The sequence below is a fragment of the Martes martes genome (genome assembly GCF_963455335.1).
Source record: "Martes martes genome assembly, chromosome: 1".
Taxonomy (NCBI): Eukaryota; Metazoa; Chordata; class Mammalia; order Carnivora; family Mustelidae; genus Martes; species Martes martes.
Genome location: NC_137888.1, coordinates 73967673 through 73986053, shown reverse-complemented (window position 1 = coordinate 73986053; position 18381 = coordinate 73967673). Strand labels below are relative to the sequence as shown.

Genomic DNA, 18381 nt, shown 5'->3' with positions numbered 1-18381 from the left:
ACCAAATCTGATGCTTTGGATAACCTTTTCTCAATTATAAAAAGAAAAGGCTTTGAATCTTGTGATCTGATACAGATAGAGAGTTCCAAAATACACTTAATTACTCAGATTACATACTGCATGGCAGTATAGTTGTCTGAAAAGATTTCTGTTAATCTCTGGAGCCAAAAAACTTTCTGATCATCTAAAATAGCAGCCTTCAGCAAATCCCTATATAGTTGACTCTTGAACAACATGGGAGTTAGGCGAGCTGACCCCCTCTGTGCTTTTGCTTTGTATTGAAAATCCACATAAAACTTCTGACTCCCCCAAAACTTAGCCTACTGCTAACCAGAAGCCTTACTAACACTCAACATGTACATAGATATATATCTTATGTACTGTATTTTTATAATGAAGCTGGAAAAATTATTAAAATCAAATACAGTACTGTACTGTATTAAAAAAAATTCATGTGGTGCTCACTTCGGCAGCACATATACTAAAAAAATTCATGTGTTAAGTGTACCCTCATAGTTCAACTTGTGTTGTTCAAGGTCAACTGTACTTGATTCAGTGGAAAAGGACTAGCATTCAAAGGCTCTTTCCTAAACATTTGACTCTTCCTATTTTTATTCTAGGCAAACAGTAGTGAGAAATGGTAGCTGAAAGAACCATTCAAGAAACAAATACAGAATAACTAGGTCACAAGAACTGAACTACTTTGTATAAGGTGTAAGGAGCCTTTGCCCATATAGATGTATGTTGACCTTGAATACATCACAATATCACAGCATAGTCCTGTAATAGAAGTTGTGCCTCTTCTAGGCCAATAAAACCTCTGAAAACAGGGTAACAGAGGCCTCTTGTAACATACATGTGTAGAGAAGCTGAATCAAAGTCCCAGGCAAATCGCACAACAAATTCTATCCTGGAATTTTATCAACTTATTTTTATATTATAATTTCAGGCAATCTATTTAATGAAAGCCTTTGTAAACGGTATTTCCCAAGTCCTCTTTCAAGCCATGGTCCTTATCTTCATAGCAAAATGAAAACTCGTCTATTATTACGCACTCTATTACCCCCCAGATTTCTGGCATTTGTATTTCTCATTACATAGAGAGGTTTCTCTGATCTCACTGTTGTGGCAATACTTTTTTTTAATGCAGAGCATAGCTTTGGGGTTTGGAGTATAATAATTTGAATCAAAATCTATAAATTATTTACCTTATTCTCTGCTTATCTGCAAAAATGTGTATACCATATATACATCATAGGATTAACAGAATTGAGATGTAAATGCCCAGTAAACTTTCCTCTTTTGCTTTCTTACATATTATTTAAAGGAGATTGAATTTCAGCATCTGAAAACCAGAGAAATAAGTTAATCAAATAACCCAAGTGTAAAAAGACTATAATCCATTTGTGTGTTTGTAATAATAAGCAAAGAAAAAAGTAAACCATAGCAGACCATTTTAAGGACATGCCAAATCTGACTTCAGCTTAATGCTCCAAATCTCAGTGACATTAAAAAGATAAACACTGTACACATATATTTATACATGTTGTTTATGGTAATGTTTTCTGTATCACGCAAAGAACTGAGATTATCTTTTGGAAAGGCTTCACTTTCATTATTAGAAGTTGAGCCTCCTGCTATGCAACCACCACCTGACCTCTTCATGCACCTTCCGCTAAAAACCTCATTCCCTGTTGTAGTTAGTATAAATACCACCTTAATGTATCAAGTGGTTTTCAAATGTTATTTGGGTCGGAGTCTTTGGATTGCCTGGCAGTTACTTGGAGCAGAGACACTGCGCCAAGTAACTGGCCTCAACTGAGACCTACTGAATCAATTTTTAAGTGATGAGGCATAAAAAACTACTTACAGTTAAGTCTCCAATGCTTTAGGGAGCAGCGAGGCTGGAGACTCACACAGTTGCTCAAGCCCCTCATCTTCAGTTACTCCTTTTTCCTCACTCTTCACTTCCAATCCATCAGCAACTTCACTGCCTTCATCCTGGTGAAAGGTATGCTAGATTACCACAGTCTCTCTCCGGGACCACGAGTGTAAACTAACTCCTTCCCATCAACTCTCTTGTCCTCAATTCAAGCTATTTTCTACCAGCTGCAAAAGCAGTGTTCTTAAAATGTAAATCATAAAGGTAGAACAATTAGATCATCTTTAAGAATAACTGCAATGAATAGACACCAACTACATCAAAATTCAGTAATTCATAATGATTCTTAGAACATAATCTCCCCAAAATCACTTTGGTTACTTTTGGAGGATGCCAGGAAACCAGTTTCCTATTTTACATACACATCTCTCCACTTATGATGGGGTTACATCCTGATAAACGCCCCCAACATGGAGATCCTTGGATTTAGGAATAATCTGAGAAGAGGCACCTAATCATAGTTCATCTTCAGAAATCATTTATTTGATATTTTATAATTTTAGGTAAATCCTCAGGTACTTCTTGAGCTCTTCTGTAGTCAGCCTCCAAGGTAGCCCTTAACCATTCTTGCCTCCAGGATTCTGTATCCCTGTGTATTCATTCGCACCCAAATTGAATAGGGCTAACTCGTATAACCAGTAAGATGTTGTGGAAATAAAAGGGTGACCTTGCAGGTTAGTTAGGTCACAAAAGCCACTGCAGCTTCTGCCCTATTAAACCTCTCGAGTTTCTGGTCCTTCCTGGTCTTCTCTCCTGGTTGGCTGGATGGTTGGTTGGTTGGTTTTCCTCCACTAGAGTAATTACTCACATCGCTTTAAAATGGTCATTTTGGATCCTGCCCTTCCCTGGCTTGCCATCCTTGGAACCTAGAATCCTCTATACATTTAATAAATATCCCTTACACCTATATCATTTTAATTCATGGATAGAAACACTAGAAGTCACTGGTTCCAGTACTGATTCTGAAAGTCCTGAAAAATTATCAAATATGTCCAGAGACTGACAGTGAACCTGTGATGATTTTAGCATTGTAGTATTTTCTAAAATCTGAACACTCACTTGATATGGAGAGACAGTGTGAGTGACAGAACTGATAAATCACCGTCACTGGAGAACACTAGACTGAACTATTTCTAGATATTTAGAAACCAATTCCAAGTGTCAAGTTTTATGCGGTTTTTTAAAACATTGACAAATTCTACAAATTATGAAAAACTACCTAATACATTTTTTTTCAAGGGGAGTGGGACAACCAAAATATGGCAAGAAGCCTTTATTTTCATACAAGGTGCCACCGCAGGTAACCATCAGAGAACACACTGCTCTTTACAGATACACAGAACTGAAAAAAGCATTTTAGCATGCTGCCTTACTGTACATAGAAAACTGGTGAACAATTTCAGACACTACAGTTAGGAAATAAAATGGGTTAACGCCGTTTGACAATAGGTTTATGAATCACTCAGCAGTGTTACAGGCTATCTTCACCTGAAAGCAAAATCACAATCACTCCAGCAGTCCCTGGGCCATTCTAAATAAAATGCAGGTCTAGTGAAAGGTACAATGCGCAAGCAAGAGAGAGAGATACCCTGTCCCATCCTGAAGAGAGACTGATCTAGAGTCATACTGGCACATTTTTAGAGTTGATACAGCCATTTTAATTAGCCTGACTCTCCCTTACCATGTATGCTGGCCATCAGCAAAATTAATTTCCGACGAGCTGAGTAATGAATAAGCCTAGGGTTAACAAGCAGAACGCTGTCCACATAACAGAACTGCTACTTCACAACTTTTGCCCAGTTCTCACCTGTTGTCTTGCAAAATCCCCTCATCTGGTGAATTCTAGCAAAGCTTCTAGCAACTGTAACAGACCTTTCCTAACCCAGCTCGAGATACTAAGTATCAGAAACAAGTGCCTGTGAAGTGGACGTGTCCATGGGAAAAAGGCAGGGTTTCTACTGGAGGTAAGTGTCCAGTTTCCTCTTGATGTTGTCAAAGGAATCTGCTCCCATGTAATCAGCCTGGCCCTGCTCCCACCGCTCCTTCCGTTCTTCTGAAGACACAAAAGGCTGGGCTGCAGCCGGGATCTCCCCAAGGGACAGATGTGATACGGCTCCTGAGACACCTTCCTAAAAAGGAGAGCATAATCACAGGACTCCTTGAGAGCTGCAAATCAGACTGTTTTAAAGAACGCAAGAAGTTGAAGGTGAGAAAAGCCAGGATGAATTATCATGCAAAGTAGCAAAAACTGAAAAGTATTACATGAAACAAACAAACGACACAAAAATACAAGGGTCATATGATTTATTCCTAACGAAATGAAGACTTCTTGACTCAGTGAAAACATTGGGAGAACAAAGTAAATTAGGGTCAATGTTTAAGTTCTGCATACCTTTCTACAGAAGCCACAAGAGAAAGCCAGTGTATAGACCAAGTCTGAAAGCTGCAAACAGTTCATTAGAAAGTGTAAGATGGACAGACAAGGGAACACAGTCTCATGATCAATTCTCGATCTGTGTGGGCTCTGAAAGGTTGAGAACTTAAACAAAATGATACCTCAGAGGCTAACCTTCAGAAAGCTCCTAACCAGAGAGCCACACCACATACACAAGTTGTCATGTTATAAAAGTGGGAGCTAAATAGTTTGAGACTATGCACCAAATGTATCTGCCTGTTCAAGCTTGTTATCAAGTAGCATTTATTCTCATAGCTCGTGTTAATTGGCTTAGTCTTGAACAGCTGTTTAAATTCCCATCACCTTTCCTTGGTTCATAATTCTCAGTCCTTGGGTTGTGGAAGGAACAAGTGAAATGTGCAGGAAATGGAACAAACCTACTCTACATTCAATCAGAATCTCATTACTTATAGAAAGGCAATTAACTTCAATTGACTGTAGAATATCAAAGCTATCCTTCAAAAAGCTCTGAGGTGAGAAGGTACTAGAAATAGAGAAAAAGGAAGGCAAATGAATGCATACAGGTATTGCTTTTAACAGAGAAAATGGGAGAACAAAATTTTTGATTATTGGTTTTTGTTGCTATATATAGGTCAGTATATGTGTATATAAAGATGTTTAAATATATTGAAACTCCAAGGTATTTGGGCAGATTCCATGGGGAGGTTTCACAGCTGAAGCAACATAATTCCTTACCCTGGATTAGCCCTGCCTTTGCTTCCACTTGCAACAGCAATGATATTGGGATGCTCTTCCAGAGTTCTTTTCTCATAATATTGTTCAGAAGGTAAGAGTCTTGCAGACCTAGATTTGAGTCCCAGTTCTGCTTTTGATGAGTATGATATATAACTAAGAGAAGTTACTTCTGTAAGCCTCACTTAATTTTAATATACAAAAGGACATAACAGTAACACTTACTTGACAGTAGTCCTAAGGGTTACATAATAATAGCTAGTTTTCCTTACACACTTAATATGCCAGGCAATGTTCTGAGTACTATACAAAGTATTATTTCATAGTCCATGTAAAGCAAAATAAGAATCTTAGTGTATATTTCCCTTTCTCCATTTTATATATTGGTACAAGTGCTACCAAGTGAAATGCCTAAAATCTCCACCATGGCAAAGAAAGGATCTCTTACAACTTTAGACTTGACTGTAATTCATCCATTCAGTTCTGTTCTTTGTATCTTAATATGTAGCAGAGAAATGTAACTTATCTTCTTCTAATTCTTCCAAAAGAACAAACCTCAGAGGAAGACATTTAAACTTGGAAAAGAGGCTAAGCAAGTTGCTGTTAAAATGTTAATGCCATCTTCCTCTTACAAGGAGACTTCTTTTTCAAGATTCTATGTAACCCTAAGAGCAGAAGGATGGCAAACCAAAATAATACTCGAAAAGTATTTGTTTTTGCAAGTGTTTGTTTTCACGTGTTATTGTAATGTTCACTGAAAATACATTCCTCTAAGCAGATAGCAAAAATAAACAATATGTCTATTTAAATGTTTGTAGTTCCTAAAACCTGAAATAAGACATTCTTTATACTTTAGGAATAATTTCAGAATCTTAGGATAATGGGCCAAGAATTCTGTACATACTAGATACAGATATATATGTATGTATGTATACACACACACACACACTCTCACACACATACATACATATAAACCTCTAAAGTCCTTTCTTACGCGCTCAGATCTAATAAAATCTGCCACAAAATCTACAGTCTTTGCTGACAGTATTTCTTCCCTGTAAGATGGACATTTCTTTTTTCTACAAATACCACCTCCATTTAAAGTACCACTAAACACTACCTCTACCAGTATACCAAGTTTTAAAAACTACAGCATTAAATTGCCTGACAGAAAAAAACAGAACCTACCACATTTAGGTATGAGTGGGTGTCTTTGACAAGGCCAAATTGTTGAAGCAGAGGTAAAATGCTGGTGGTGAAGATGTCCCACCACAGGTTGAGAAACTCTGGATGAGTCATGGTGGGATCATGGGACTCACTTTTGACACTCTTTGTGCTAGGATCGTAAGTATAATTCCATGGTTTGATTCGTCCCAGGAAATGAACAACTTTGGCATTTGCACCAAATCTGCCAAGAGAACACAAGTTGAAACCATTAGTGGATTCTGAGCACTTTGTTTTGTAGCCTTAACGATGCACCTTCCACCGGAAATAGTGGTTGGAAAAGAACTTGAGCTCACTGAAAAAAAATTTTAGACCTATTTTTGAAATTATTCAGTTGTACGTTAAATATATACAGAAATCCAAAAGTAGCTGTGGATCAGTGCAACAAACAAAACACTGATCCACTGTGGTAGGAAAGGCACAACCACCTGGAAAACCATTTGGTATTACCTAGTGACACTGGAAATGCTTGCACCTCTGACCCAGACGCTCAGCAACTAGGCAGAGACCCGACAGGTCTTTCCCATGTGGAACCGGAGACACAGCCAAAATGTTCATAGCAGCGGCACTGTTTGAAACAGAACTATAAACCACCCGAGTGACCGGATCTTCAAGCTTGTTCAGCAAGTGTTCACCCCTTTTCCCAATCTCCACGGGGGAGTACACTTCCCTGCCGCCCTGATAATTAACTGGGCATGCTCACAGAACCTGCCTTTGCCAGTGAAATGGAGAAGGAAGTGACGGTGTGTCTAAAACAAAATAAAACAAAAACCTGCCTTCTCTCTGAGGGACCTCTGTCAGCAGAAGAATGCATGAGACCCACGGAGCAGATGTGGATCAAACCTATGGCCCAGCTCCCAAGCCTGCTGAGATCATCAGAGCTGCTCCAGCCTCACCACCAACATACCAGCAAGAAAGACATACTGTTGAATATCACTGAGATTTTAAGATTATCTGTCTATTTTCTCATTCTTAAAGGACAACTTCTGGTATATTCAGATCAGGGAATACAATATAGCAGTGAAAATGAACTACAGCTACACACATTATGTAGCAAATGGATGAATTTATTAAATATTCAAATAGAAATTCATACACACGAATCCACTTACACAGGGCAAGACAAAATTTAAAAAAAGTACTATTTAAAGACTAGAAAACTGGTGGGGGCCTGGGTGGCTCAGTGGAATTGGGCATCTACCTTCGGCTCAGGTCATGATCCCAGGACCTGGCATTGAGCCCTCCATCAGGCACCCTGCTCAGTGAAGAGTCAGCTTCTCCCTCTCTCTTCCCCTCTGCTTCTCCCCCTGCTCATGCTCTCTCTCTCAAATAAATAAAATCTTAAAAAAAAAAAAAAAGTAGAGAACTGTAATCAATATGTGTGTCATGATGTTGGTTATCTCTGTGGGAAAGGGGAAGCTGTGATGGGGAAGGGATAGACAAGACAGCTTCTAAGGTACTAGTTGTGTTTGATTTTTTTTCTTTTTTGAAGAATTTTTTTAATGGTTTTATTTATTTATTTGAGACAGATACAGAGATATATATATATATATATATATATATATATATATATATATATATATATATGGAGAGAGAGAGAGAGGACAAGCAAGGGAAGAGGCAGAGGGAGAAGGAGAAGCGGACTCCCTGCTGAGCCAGCAGTCTCATGTGGGGCTCGATCCCATGACGCTAGGATCATGATCCGAGCTGAAGGCAAACGTTTAACCATCTGGGCCAGCAAGGCGCCCTGGCTGTGTTCCATTTCTTAGCTTGGATTAAGTAAAAAAACAACAACAAAAAATTTTTGTATATACCCTTTTGTTTATATACTATATTTCATAATTTCTTTTTTTTTTAAAAAGATTTTATTTATTTGTCAGAGAGAGGGAGAGAGAGGGAGAGAGAGAGAGAGAGAGAGAGAGTGTGAGCACTCGCAGAGTGGCAGAGGGAGAAGCAGACTCCCTGCGGAGCAAGGAGCCCGATGTGGGACTCATCCCAGGACGCTGGGATCATGACCTGAGCTGAAGGCAGCCGCTTAAACCAACTGAGCCACCCAGGCGTCCCATATATTTCATAATTTCTTAAAAAGAGTTGAGTGGTCCCATTCTGGCTGGAAGGAAATCTATGTACCTAAAACCGTATAATAAAAGTGAATACAACAAGTGCCAAAAGAAAGATGGGAAAAGTGAATGCTCCGGGAATGCAAAGGCAGGGCGGTCACGAAAGGTCAGTTCTGTGGGGCAATGACTTAAAGCTTGTACGACAGACAGGAGCTGGAGTGCCGATGATGGAGTGCCGAGAGTTCTAGGCAGGGGGAGAGCAGGTATCAGGTAGATATATGAGAGTCAGACCAAGGGTACTCAACGGAGCCAAAGATGAAACTCTGATAGGGAAAAGGAAAAATGGGATGGATCCCTGGGCATTGGGTTCGAATGTTAGATGTTAGCGGACTTATCCTACAGGCAACCAAAGTAGTGGAGCATGAAGTACAGACTGAAATAATGCAAACTATTCATGTAACCTTTCTAATCTTTTAAAGTTTTTTTGTTTTGTTTTTTTAAATGCCAGAGACCCATTACATAGCTATCATTATCTGAGAGTTTCCTATGTATAGGGCCCCAATTTTTTTTTTTTTTAAGATTTTTTTTTATTCATTTGTCAGAGCCAATGAGTGAGTGAGAGCATGCACGAGTCAGGGGAGCAGGAGCAGAAGCAGGATCCCTGCTGAGCATCAGAGAGCCCCATGGAGTCCTGGAATCACGAACTGAGCCGAAGGCAGACGCTTAACCGGCTGAGCCACCAGGCATCCTGGGCCCAAACTTTTTTAAGGGCGTGACTGAGTAATTAACAGTCTAAAGGTAGATCTTACTAACGTGTTAACAGATGCTCCTAGAGGCCAGGGGGTCAGCCAGAGCCACATAGCTATTAGGTGGCAGAAAAGGGATTTGGTACAGTTCTGCCTTTCTCTCATGCCTGCGCTCTTACCAATCCTACCATTCTGCCACTCCAAAAGTATGCAAGAAAAATAGAGCCTCCTGTAAATTTCCTCCCAAGACTGATGGACACTACCACAGTACCTTTCTTCTGAAAATGAAGTAGATACTGGAAATCCCCAGGCTGACTCTTCATTTCATATTTTACACACACACACACACACACACACACACAGTACTCTCAGTTTTATCCTTAAAGGGTAATGCTCAAAATTTGTGCACACAGGGCTATTAATTAAATAAGCAACTATTACATACGGTCAGTGCAGGACCCCAAAAGATTTTCACCCAAACAGGGAAAGGAGTCATCTAACATAAAAATGAGGAACAACAGCACAAATGAGCAACGAGCAGGGCGACCCGGCAACGCTGACATGAGGGGCTATGGGAAAGAACCCAAGCCATGAATGCAGGTGCGGATCTTCAGAAGAGGCTTTGTGTGGAACAGGGCCCAGCAAAGACCTGGGAAAGACAGCAGGGGAAGGTAACAGCCTTCAACAAACGTTCCAGTGGTGATGGGGGGACCCATCCCAGAGACTGGACACTTGCATGTGTTTTGGGGGTCGGCAGGCCCTACCTTGTCTGCAATACCAACCTGCCTGAGACCAGAACAGAGCACTCGCTTCTGCCTTCTCAGACATCCCTCCCCCTCACTCATCTTGCCTGGAGCAGGACTACTTGTTTGCTCCTCCTAGAATAAAACTGACTGGTAGGTTTCAACCCATGATTTTGCCATATGAATGTCCTACAGTCATTACAGGAGAGTAACGATGCTAATTAAAATAAAACGTGGCCAGAACATAAATGCTATTATTCCTTGAACTAACCTGCTTCCCAACAGTTTGCACACACTTCAACAGGAGTCACAGAACAGCTAACACCTACTGAGTACTTATGTGAACCAGACACTGGCTGACAATTGCATGTTTTATATCCCAGTTAATCTCCAAAACAACTATGTGAGGAAACCAAGGTATGAAATAGTTCAATAACTTGTCTAAGATCATACGGCTGGTGAGTGACAGGGCTGGGCTTCCATGGAGGCGGTCTGGTTCCAGAGCCAAGGTTCTTAGCCACAGCTAGGCTCTCAGTGAAAGACACTCCCAGAATTGGAAGGACATCATCTGAGAGTGCATCTGTTACTTCAGAGATTAATTCCCTGCCTACAGACGGTCAATCTGAAGAGTGGAAAGGATGTGTCTAATGAGTCCTGGAAATACTCCAAATATAGTCAAGGACAAAGCAAGAAAGTAACCAATAGGAAAGAAAGCTACAAAACAAGCAAGCTGGCACTGCCCAAGACAGACTGTTCTCACAAGGGTTTAGTTTGCACTAAGGTAAGGGAAAGGTGGGGAGAACAAGAAATGGATGGTGGTGCTTAGGACCAGCAGCTGACCCCTACGTGGACTGTGCTACACTGGGTGTAAAGGCCACCCAGCTCCTCTCCAACACCTCACTCCAGGAACTGGGCCTTCAAAGCTCATGCAAAGAAGGGCACGATGGTCTGGCCCACTGCAGAGCTGCAAACACCGCCCAGTGAGACAGAGCGCCCATCTCAGCTGAAGGCAGGAGGGGACACTTCTGCCTCTGGGTCTGTCTGTGCCCCACCGTGGCTCAGGGGCCTCTGCAACCTCCAGTTAGAGACCACCCCATATGGCTCAATGCCTTCCCCCTGCAAGTCCACAGAAACCCCATCTGGGGACAGTCCACAGCCTGCACCTCACTGGGGCTCCGGCCTGGGCTCCACCTTCATGATGCCATGGTCCCTGAGCATCTCTTTACTCTAAATCATCAACACCCTCCGTGGCTAGAAGAAGGATCCTTCCTCCTCAAGATTACCTTCTTTACCTATTCTACCATTACTACCGAGAAAACTATATCCACTAGAGGGTCCTTTCCTAGACTGAGCAGTCTTAGTTTGAAGACAGTCCTCGGTAAGCCTGTTTGAGGTAGAAGCAGAGGTCATAAGGGGTCCTAAATGTGGATGGAATGGCTCTTTGTGCCCGAAGCCAGGGAATTCCTTGGTGCCAGTGAGATGGGGGAAGGACGAGAGTGAGCGGGATGGTGAAGATGTGACATAACCACCCAACAGCTACCAAAGTTTCGGCAAAAACAAAACAAATCATAAAATGCACAATGTGACTAGGTCTCCACTGCAGCTGGGGGGACTGAGGAACCAACCAGAAAGTGCTCATGGGGATTCAGGAGGGAAACAGCAGAGAGATGCAGGGATGCGGGAGACAGGAAGTAAGAAAGACGGTGGGGCATAAAGAAGCCATGTGCAGGCTTCAGAGGTCATGGGGTCAAGGCCATGGTCAGCCCCCTACTTCTGTACAGTGAAGCATGGGAACTTTTTTAAGCGATCAAGGTATTCCTTTAACCTAACTACCACACACCAAACTGATCTACGGAAAGAGTCGGGGTAGGGGAAAAACAAGTTTTAGAACAAGGATTTTTTGAGAAGCACAGGCCTGGTGGAGTCACTGAACATGGAAGGTTCTGGCCAGCCCACAAGCCCACTGGTGGTGGGAGGGTGGGGCAGGGTGCAAAGTAAGGCAGCTGGTAAGTGGGAGACATGGGGCTCTGATAGGAGGGTGGGAGGGAAGAGAAGACAGACATAAGGTAGTCATACACAGCAATGTTCTGGAGAGCACCTAGGGCTGCCCTTGGCTTGGTAGAAGAGATGCTGTCAGACCTAACACTGGCCACCTTCTATGAAGGTGTGTGAGTTACATGGGTAAAACTATACAACTATGCTCTAATTGTACAAACAGAACAGTATTTATTTACACAGCAAAGTGGCCTGAAGGGTTTGCTCTATTGGCTTTCATAATAAAACAGTCTGCAAAAAAGATGAGCAAAAGGTCTCACTGTTTTTGTATCTAGAATTTCAATTAATCTAGATATGAATTTCATGTAATTATTTTTACCTCTTAATCCTGCTTCCTGAGGAATGTTTTTAAAAATCATTTTCTATCATTTTAATCAATTCTACTCTTATTTTTTTTTAATTTTTAAGAATTTTTTTTTATTAAGTAGGCTCCAAGCCCAGCATGGAGCCCAACACAGGGCTTGAACTCATAACCCCAAGATTCAGACCTGAGCAGAGATCAAGAGTCACACACTTAACCATATGAGCCATACCCAGGGGCGCCCCAATTACTCTTCAATTATTCGTGAAAATCCAAAATAACTGTATCAAAATGAAATAGGAGAACAAGTCCTAAGTAAAAAGGGAAATCACTTTTTTGCTTACAAGAATATTTTAGCCTAAATGTAAATTCAGGCATATTTCTTATAGAAAGTAAACTCAGGGTATTCTTGTTTTGGCTCTCTCACCATAGGCCACACACATGTACCACCCAGAATCTATGTTGGCTGGCTAAAGGCAAAATAGTTAGCTGACAAATAAGAAGGGGAAATACTGATGTCAAAAGATAAAGTTCAACTGACCTCGACCCAGAACAAGGATAACGGGAAGATTCACTGACTCACTGCCTGATTTATCCACCAAATTACCAGCCAAGAATAAAAAAAAACAAAAAACAAAACAACACTGGGTACATATTACAATTGTCTCTAAATTACTAAGAGCCATTCATTCTGACCCAGTAATGGGGATTTGTCTCAGCTTGCACACATCTCTTAAAATAAGTGTTCTAATTTTAACTTGATAGAATCTCGAAAGAGACGTCCAGATCACAAGACATAGTTTGAACCTGAGCCAGCAATAATACTGCTTATGTTAGCCGTTAAAATAATCCCTGTGACCTGATGTTACCAAAAGATCAGATAGAATTTTCATGACTAGTTCAGCAGCTGGTAACGTGTGGATGAGACTACAGAAGTGTTCAGAATGGAAACGGAACCACCCCGTGACAGTGCGTACAGGAGCCATTTTACGTCTCACTGAGCAATTTATTTGGGATGTTCAATGAGGAGCCAAGAAGAAGAAACACAGCATGGCTTGTGAGACCTTTCTCTGGGAAATGCAGCAGCAGGGGTCAGCAAGCCTCCACCACCTCCATGACTCATGTTCCCCTGTACAAGGCCGCTCACTCCTGCACCGCCTCCTCAGCCTCGCTCTCTTGCACAATCCCTTCCCTACTACCAGTCAGCCCCCTTCCCCTCTCACCCTCAAATTCCTCCTCTTACCCAGCTACTCATGGTCTACACCAAGCGTCATGAGCACAGCACCAAAGGGGTGGGCTGGCCACGCAGAGGAGGAGTGGATCTGCGGAGCATCAGGACTGCGGAGCACAATCGAGCACATGTCGCATCACCAAAAGACAGCTGCCACCTAGCAGCAAAGAACTGTGGCCATCAGGGATCCCCCCTGACTCTTCCCTGCCTTTCAAGCTAAATAATCCTCCCACTCATGCCCCGGACATCAGAACAACAACAATATTCAGGCATGGACTTTAACCACCTAGACAAGGACCTAGTTGACTACTGCCCCCACCAGGGTGGCCTGTCCTCACCCAGTAGGCCAAGGACACCCCACGACTCCAGGCCACCATGGAGACTTTCCTAGGGACACCCTGTCAATCTCCGTCCCTCCTGGCTGGGTGCTTGCTGAACCATTCACTCAACCAAAAAACATGCCCATCTGCCTTCTTCTGTGTCTACATACTCTGCCTTCCTTCACGTTACAAGACCAAGCTGTCCTGGCTCTTACCTGGCTCTTACCTGGCTCTTACCTCTCCACCTGCGCTCCAGGACACACGTCCTTTCAGCTACTCCAGGACCAGACTTCAAAAAGGCCCCCTTCAGTTTTCTGCATGGTTAGAGCGCCCTCTCTTACTCTTGACCATTCCCATCAACAGACCACTACGCTCTCACTTCTCCCACCTTCGAAAAAACCACCTCTGCTACCCTCTCTGGATCCCATATCCCAATCTAGCCACCAGCCCATTTTTCTGCTCCCTCTCAAAGAAAATGCTTCAGAAGAGTTTTCTACATTTGCCGTCTCCAATTCTCCATTCTCTTGGACACACTTCAATCAGGCTTGTTCCCACCACTCCACCAGACATGCTCTTGTCAAGATCACCCAGTGACCTCCACATTCCAGGTCAGGGCCAGTTCTCAACATCTGGTCTGATACAGATGGGTCCCTCCCTCCCGCCAGGAACATTCTCTCTGGCTGGCTTGTGCAGCACCTCACCTTCCTGGGTCCCCTCGTGTCTCACTGTTCTCAGTCTCAGGGCCCTTGCTCCTCCCCATTTTCCTGTTTTAGGGCTCAGTCTTCAGGACTCTTCTATCACAGTCACTCTCTGGGTGACATCAGCCTGTCTCATGGCTATAAACAGCACATCTATGCCAACAGTCCCAAAGGTCTGTCTCACCTAGACCTCTCCCCACTCCTGCATCTACTCGCCTACTCCTCCTCTTCCCGAGGATGCATCACACGCCCCTCAAATGTAATGCATCCCAAACTGGATACATTCAATCCATCTCTGGTCAAACCCTGTCCCCACACACCTGCTTGGCCCCATCTTCCCAACTACTTAAGGCCCCAAACCTTTAACATGTTTAACAGTCACTGGACATCTTTCTCCAAATACCTTTTTTCAAAAGAATTTGAAAATCTAGGTTTCATGTGAAATTCCCTGATTTTTAAGCACTAGTTAGAAAAAAAAAAGAAGAAAACTTTGTAAGGAAGACAGAACGTATCTGTGGGACAAAGAAAGAGAGTGTGTGGCCCAGCCATCTGAGACCTGGAAGACGGTAGTTCTTCCACTCAATCCACACTTCGCCTTTCCCCTTCCATGAGTTCCATCTCCCCCTGAGGACATTTCTCACTCGGACCTCTGCCCAGAGATACCACTCCTCATGCCTTTTTGGCCCACTGTCAGGGCAGCCTCTAATGGCTGGGCTCGGTCTGATGGGGAAGCTTTCCCCTTGGTGGTAAAAGTGAAGTAGGGGAGTGGAACAGGCAGCAGTAAGAAGAAAGGACACATCACCTGATAAACAGAGAGGAGGTTGGAAGCACCAGATGGCCATGCTGGACACTGGGGGAACCTGGGCCCAGCAGGGATTCCTGACACCCACAAAGAAGGAATAAGAAGCCGGGCAACCACTGCTGGATTCTTCTCTCACACTCAAATCATGACGGGCCATGCCACGAGACATCCGGGCAACTCTCCACATGTAGGAAGTCACAGGCTGATTAAACTAGAGCGCCCTCATTCAGCTGTGAGCCCCTGCGTGCCGCGGGCCCGCCAACCAACCAAACAGGTGAGTGGACAAACAGACGGCTGACGAAATAAGACAGATCCAAACTCTGAGGCCTCAGTGTTTTAAGTGAAGATGTTAAGAGTATGAAAGTAAGGAACACAAAAACTCTATGGCTTCAGTGACAACAGTCACAGTAGGGAGCTGGATCTAAGGGTGTCTCAGGGGTCAAGGAAAAAAATCAATCAAATCAGAAATACATGAACACAGAATTCTGGACGCCAAAGGTTCATTTCATTTTTGGAAAATACTAATTTTAAAGAGGTTTGATGAGGTCTTAGTGAATAAGCCCCATTCCTGAAAAAGAACAGTGGATACAAATATCCTCAGAAGAATTTAAAGCAGTAAACAAATGGAGAGAAATCTTTTAGGTTTCTAGACACACTTTCTGAGACTAGACCAGAACAGGGCTGAACTCAAGATCATATCTGAACTCAAGTAAAAAGATAAAGTTAAAGTATTTTGAAATTATTTGGTAAAACAAGCTCTGGTGTCAATCAATAGGGCTAACTAATTTGGCAACTTAAAGCAATACCAGAGGACTCTTTCTCTTTCCTTTGGGCCCATTTAAATGGCACAAAAGGCCATAAACAGGTTTTAGTCAGTAGAAAGAAAACTAAAATAGAGCTAAATGACTGATTTTTAAAAAGGCTGATGAGATTTTGCCTAGCGCTATGCACAAGCCAGATTCTAACCTACATGAATAAAATAGGCCCTCCAAATGAAGAAAACCAAAAAGAAACTTGTATGGTAGGCACTTTCAAAATATTTCATTAAGAAATGCATTTATGGGGCGCCTGGGTGGCTCAGTGGGTTAAGCCGCTGCCTTTGGCTCAGGTCATGATCTCAGGGTCCTGGGATCGAGTCCGCATGGGGCTCTCTGCTCAGCAGGGAGCCTGCTTCCCTCTCTCTCTCTACCTGCCTCTCTGTCTACTTGTGATCTCTCTCTGTCCAATAAATAAATAAAGTCTTTAAAAAAAAAAAAAGAAATGCATTTATGAACTTCTCAATTCATATATTACAAATTATGTTAAAAGTTACTAAATCAAGCATTTCAGCTCTCAAATTATGCTGTGTTAAAGACTATCTCCTATTATAGAAAAGAGCACTAATTTTGTTTTTCAGAAACTATGTTTGAGAATTCATTCACAGTGGTAAAACTAGTGTTTCCTTTAGTAAGTGTTTCCTTCCCTATATCCAATGGTATGTAGGTAAAGGTATGAGAAATGTTGCCTTCATGGCTCAAATTCATTTGCCAAATAAGGTTCATATTAGGCCATCCTTTAGCAAAAACTTCACATAAAACTACAAGGCTACACTGTCCTAAGTGCAGCATGTGTTTGAAGATACCCACGGTTCTAAGATTCTGGGGCAGCTAAATACTGCCCTGGTGACCTCATCATGGCACATGGTTGCCTGGATCTGGTAAGACAAATTTTCACTTGCTCCGCCAAGCCCAAGTCGCTCTGAAGCACTCCACAGTCTCTCATTCTATCTGCCACTACCTACATGCCGTCCTAGGGGAGGCCAGCACGCCACAGGGCCACCAAGTCCTGAAGACCCCTGTGGTGACTCTGAGCCCAGCAACAGGGCGTCCCATTCATGACAAGCTCCCAGAGGTCCATGGGGCGATCGGTGGGGGAGCTATGGCAGCCTGAGTGTTCATGATCATCCGCTTCAGCTTAAAAGATTGGGTCACAGCTGACATTCACTTGGAACAAAGAAGGGATAGAACTGTCTTTTGCACCCTTCCCAATGGTATGAAAACGGTGTCTGGAGGTGGATCTCTGCAAGAAAAAAAAGCGTTTTCCGGCAGAGGAAGGGAAAAAGGAGTTCTCTGATGGGGTTTCAACATTCCCAAATAGGCAGCAACAGGGTGAGAGAAGCAGCACTCTGAGAAGTCTTACCACAGAAGTGCAGAGCAGACACCCTCAAGGGCGGGCTTCACTGAGGCACGGAGCTTCTGTGAGGCCATGGGGCCAGCTGAGGGCAGCTCATGGAGGGAGCTGCTCCCAGCCTCCCCAGTGCATCATATACCTTGCATTATGGCAGTGAACCAAGGAGATTTCCAAAATTAGCACTAATTTGTTGAGCCAGGAAGAACCATCCTAATCATTTTGGTCGTTTAGACCTCAAACTGTTTTTCGGGGAAATTCATTCAGAGGATATAAAAACTGGGTTGCTGAGAAAGGGGACCTGGTTGTAGCAAGTAAGACTATCCCCCACTCCCCACAAAAAACCTTCACTCTGCTCTACCAGCTTCTTGTTCTTGTCAAAACAAAATAAAAGCAAGCAGTGTCTGTGCAAACCAGGCAACTGAAAGGTGCAGTGTGTTCAATTTTGGTGTTGGGGTGAAAATCAGATGGAGTCCAAATGAACCGCAGGGGAGACAGTTGCTAGGCACCGGGGGCCACATTACATGAAAGAAAAACACAAATCTCTGAACACTAGGGTTAATTCTGTTTGGGAACTGAGACCAACTGGAAGGAGATGAGATTCATGTCTCCCCAACATTCTCCCCCCAGGACATGTGCTCACTGGGCAGCATTAAGTGGAATGGTGGGTAGAACTGCTCATACTACTAATGATCCTTTCCTCCTCCCCCTCCCATCTTTTTGCTTGCTCAACGGAGTCTAGTCAATTACATTAACCAAACGCCCTATTATCACAAATTCAGTTCTAGGGGATGGAGCTATCATGGTCTGCGGGAGCACTGTTCAAAGCTGCAGCGTAAGTTATGAGGCAATAAGAATGAAAAGAATCAGGCCCACATTTCCAGGCCAAGACAGGCTGGTACTTGACAAGGCCAAGGACGGAGAGACCAAAAAAAAAAAAAAAAA

At 42.9% G+C, this 18381-nt stretch overlaps 1 protein-coding gene across 1 annotated transcript in view; it reads right to left on the bottom strand.

Moving 5' to 3' along the window:
• Positions 1–2403: 2403 nt before the first annotated feature.
• The window catches only part of GYG1 (glycogenin 1), a gene marked incomplete at its 5' end in the record, with an annotated part of 34715 nt that continues 18737 nt past the window's right edge, over positions 2404–18381 (bottom strand). The window contains 2 exon segments of the mRNA XM_080796512.1: positions 2404–4071; positions 6279–6498. Coding sequence (XP_080652638.1) covers positions 3898–4071; positions 6279–6498 — 394 coding nt within the window. The 3' untranslated portion in view covers positions 2404–3897.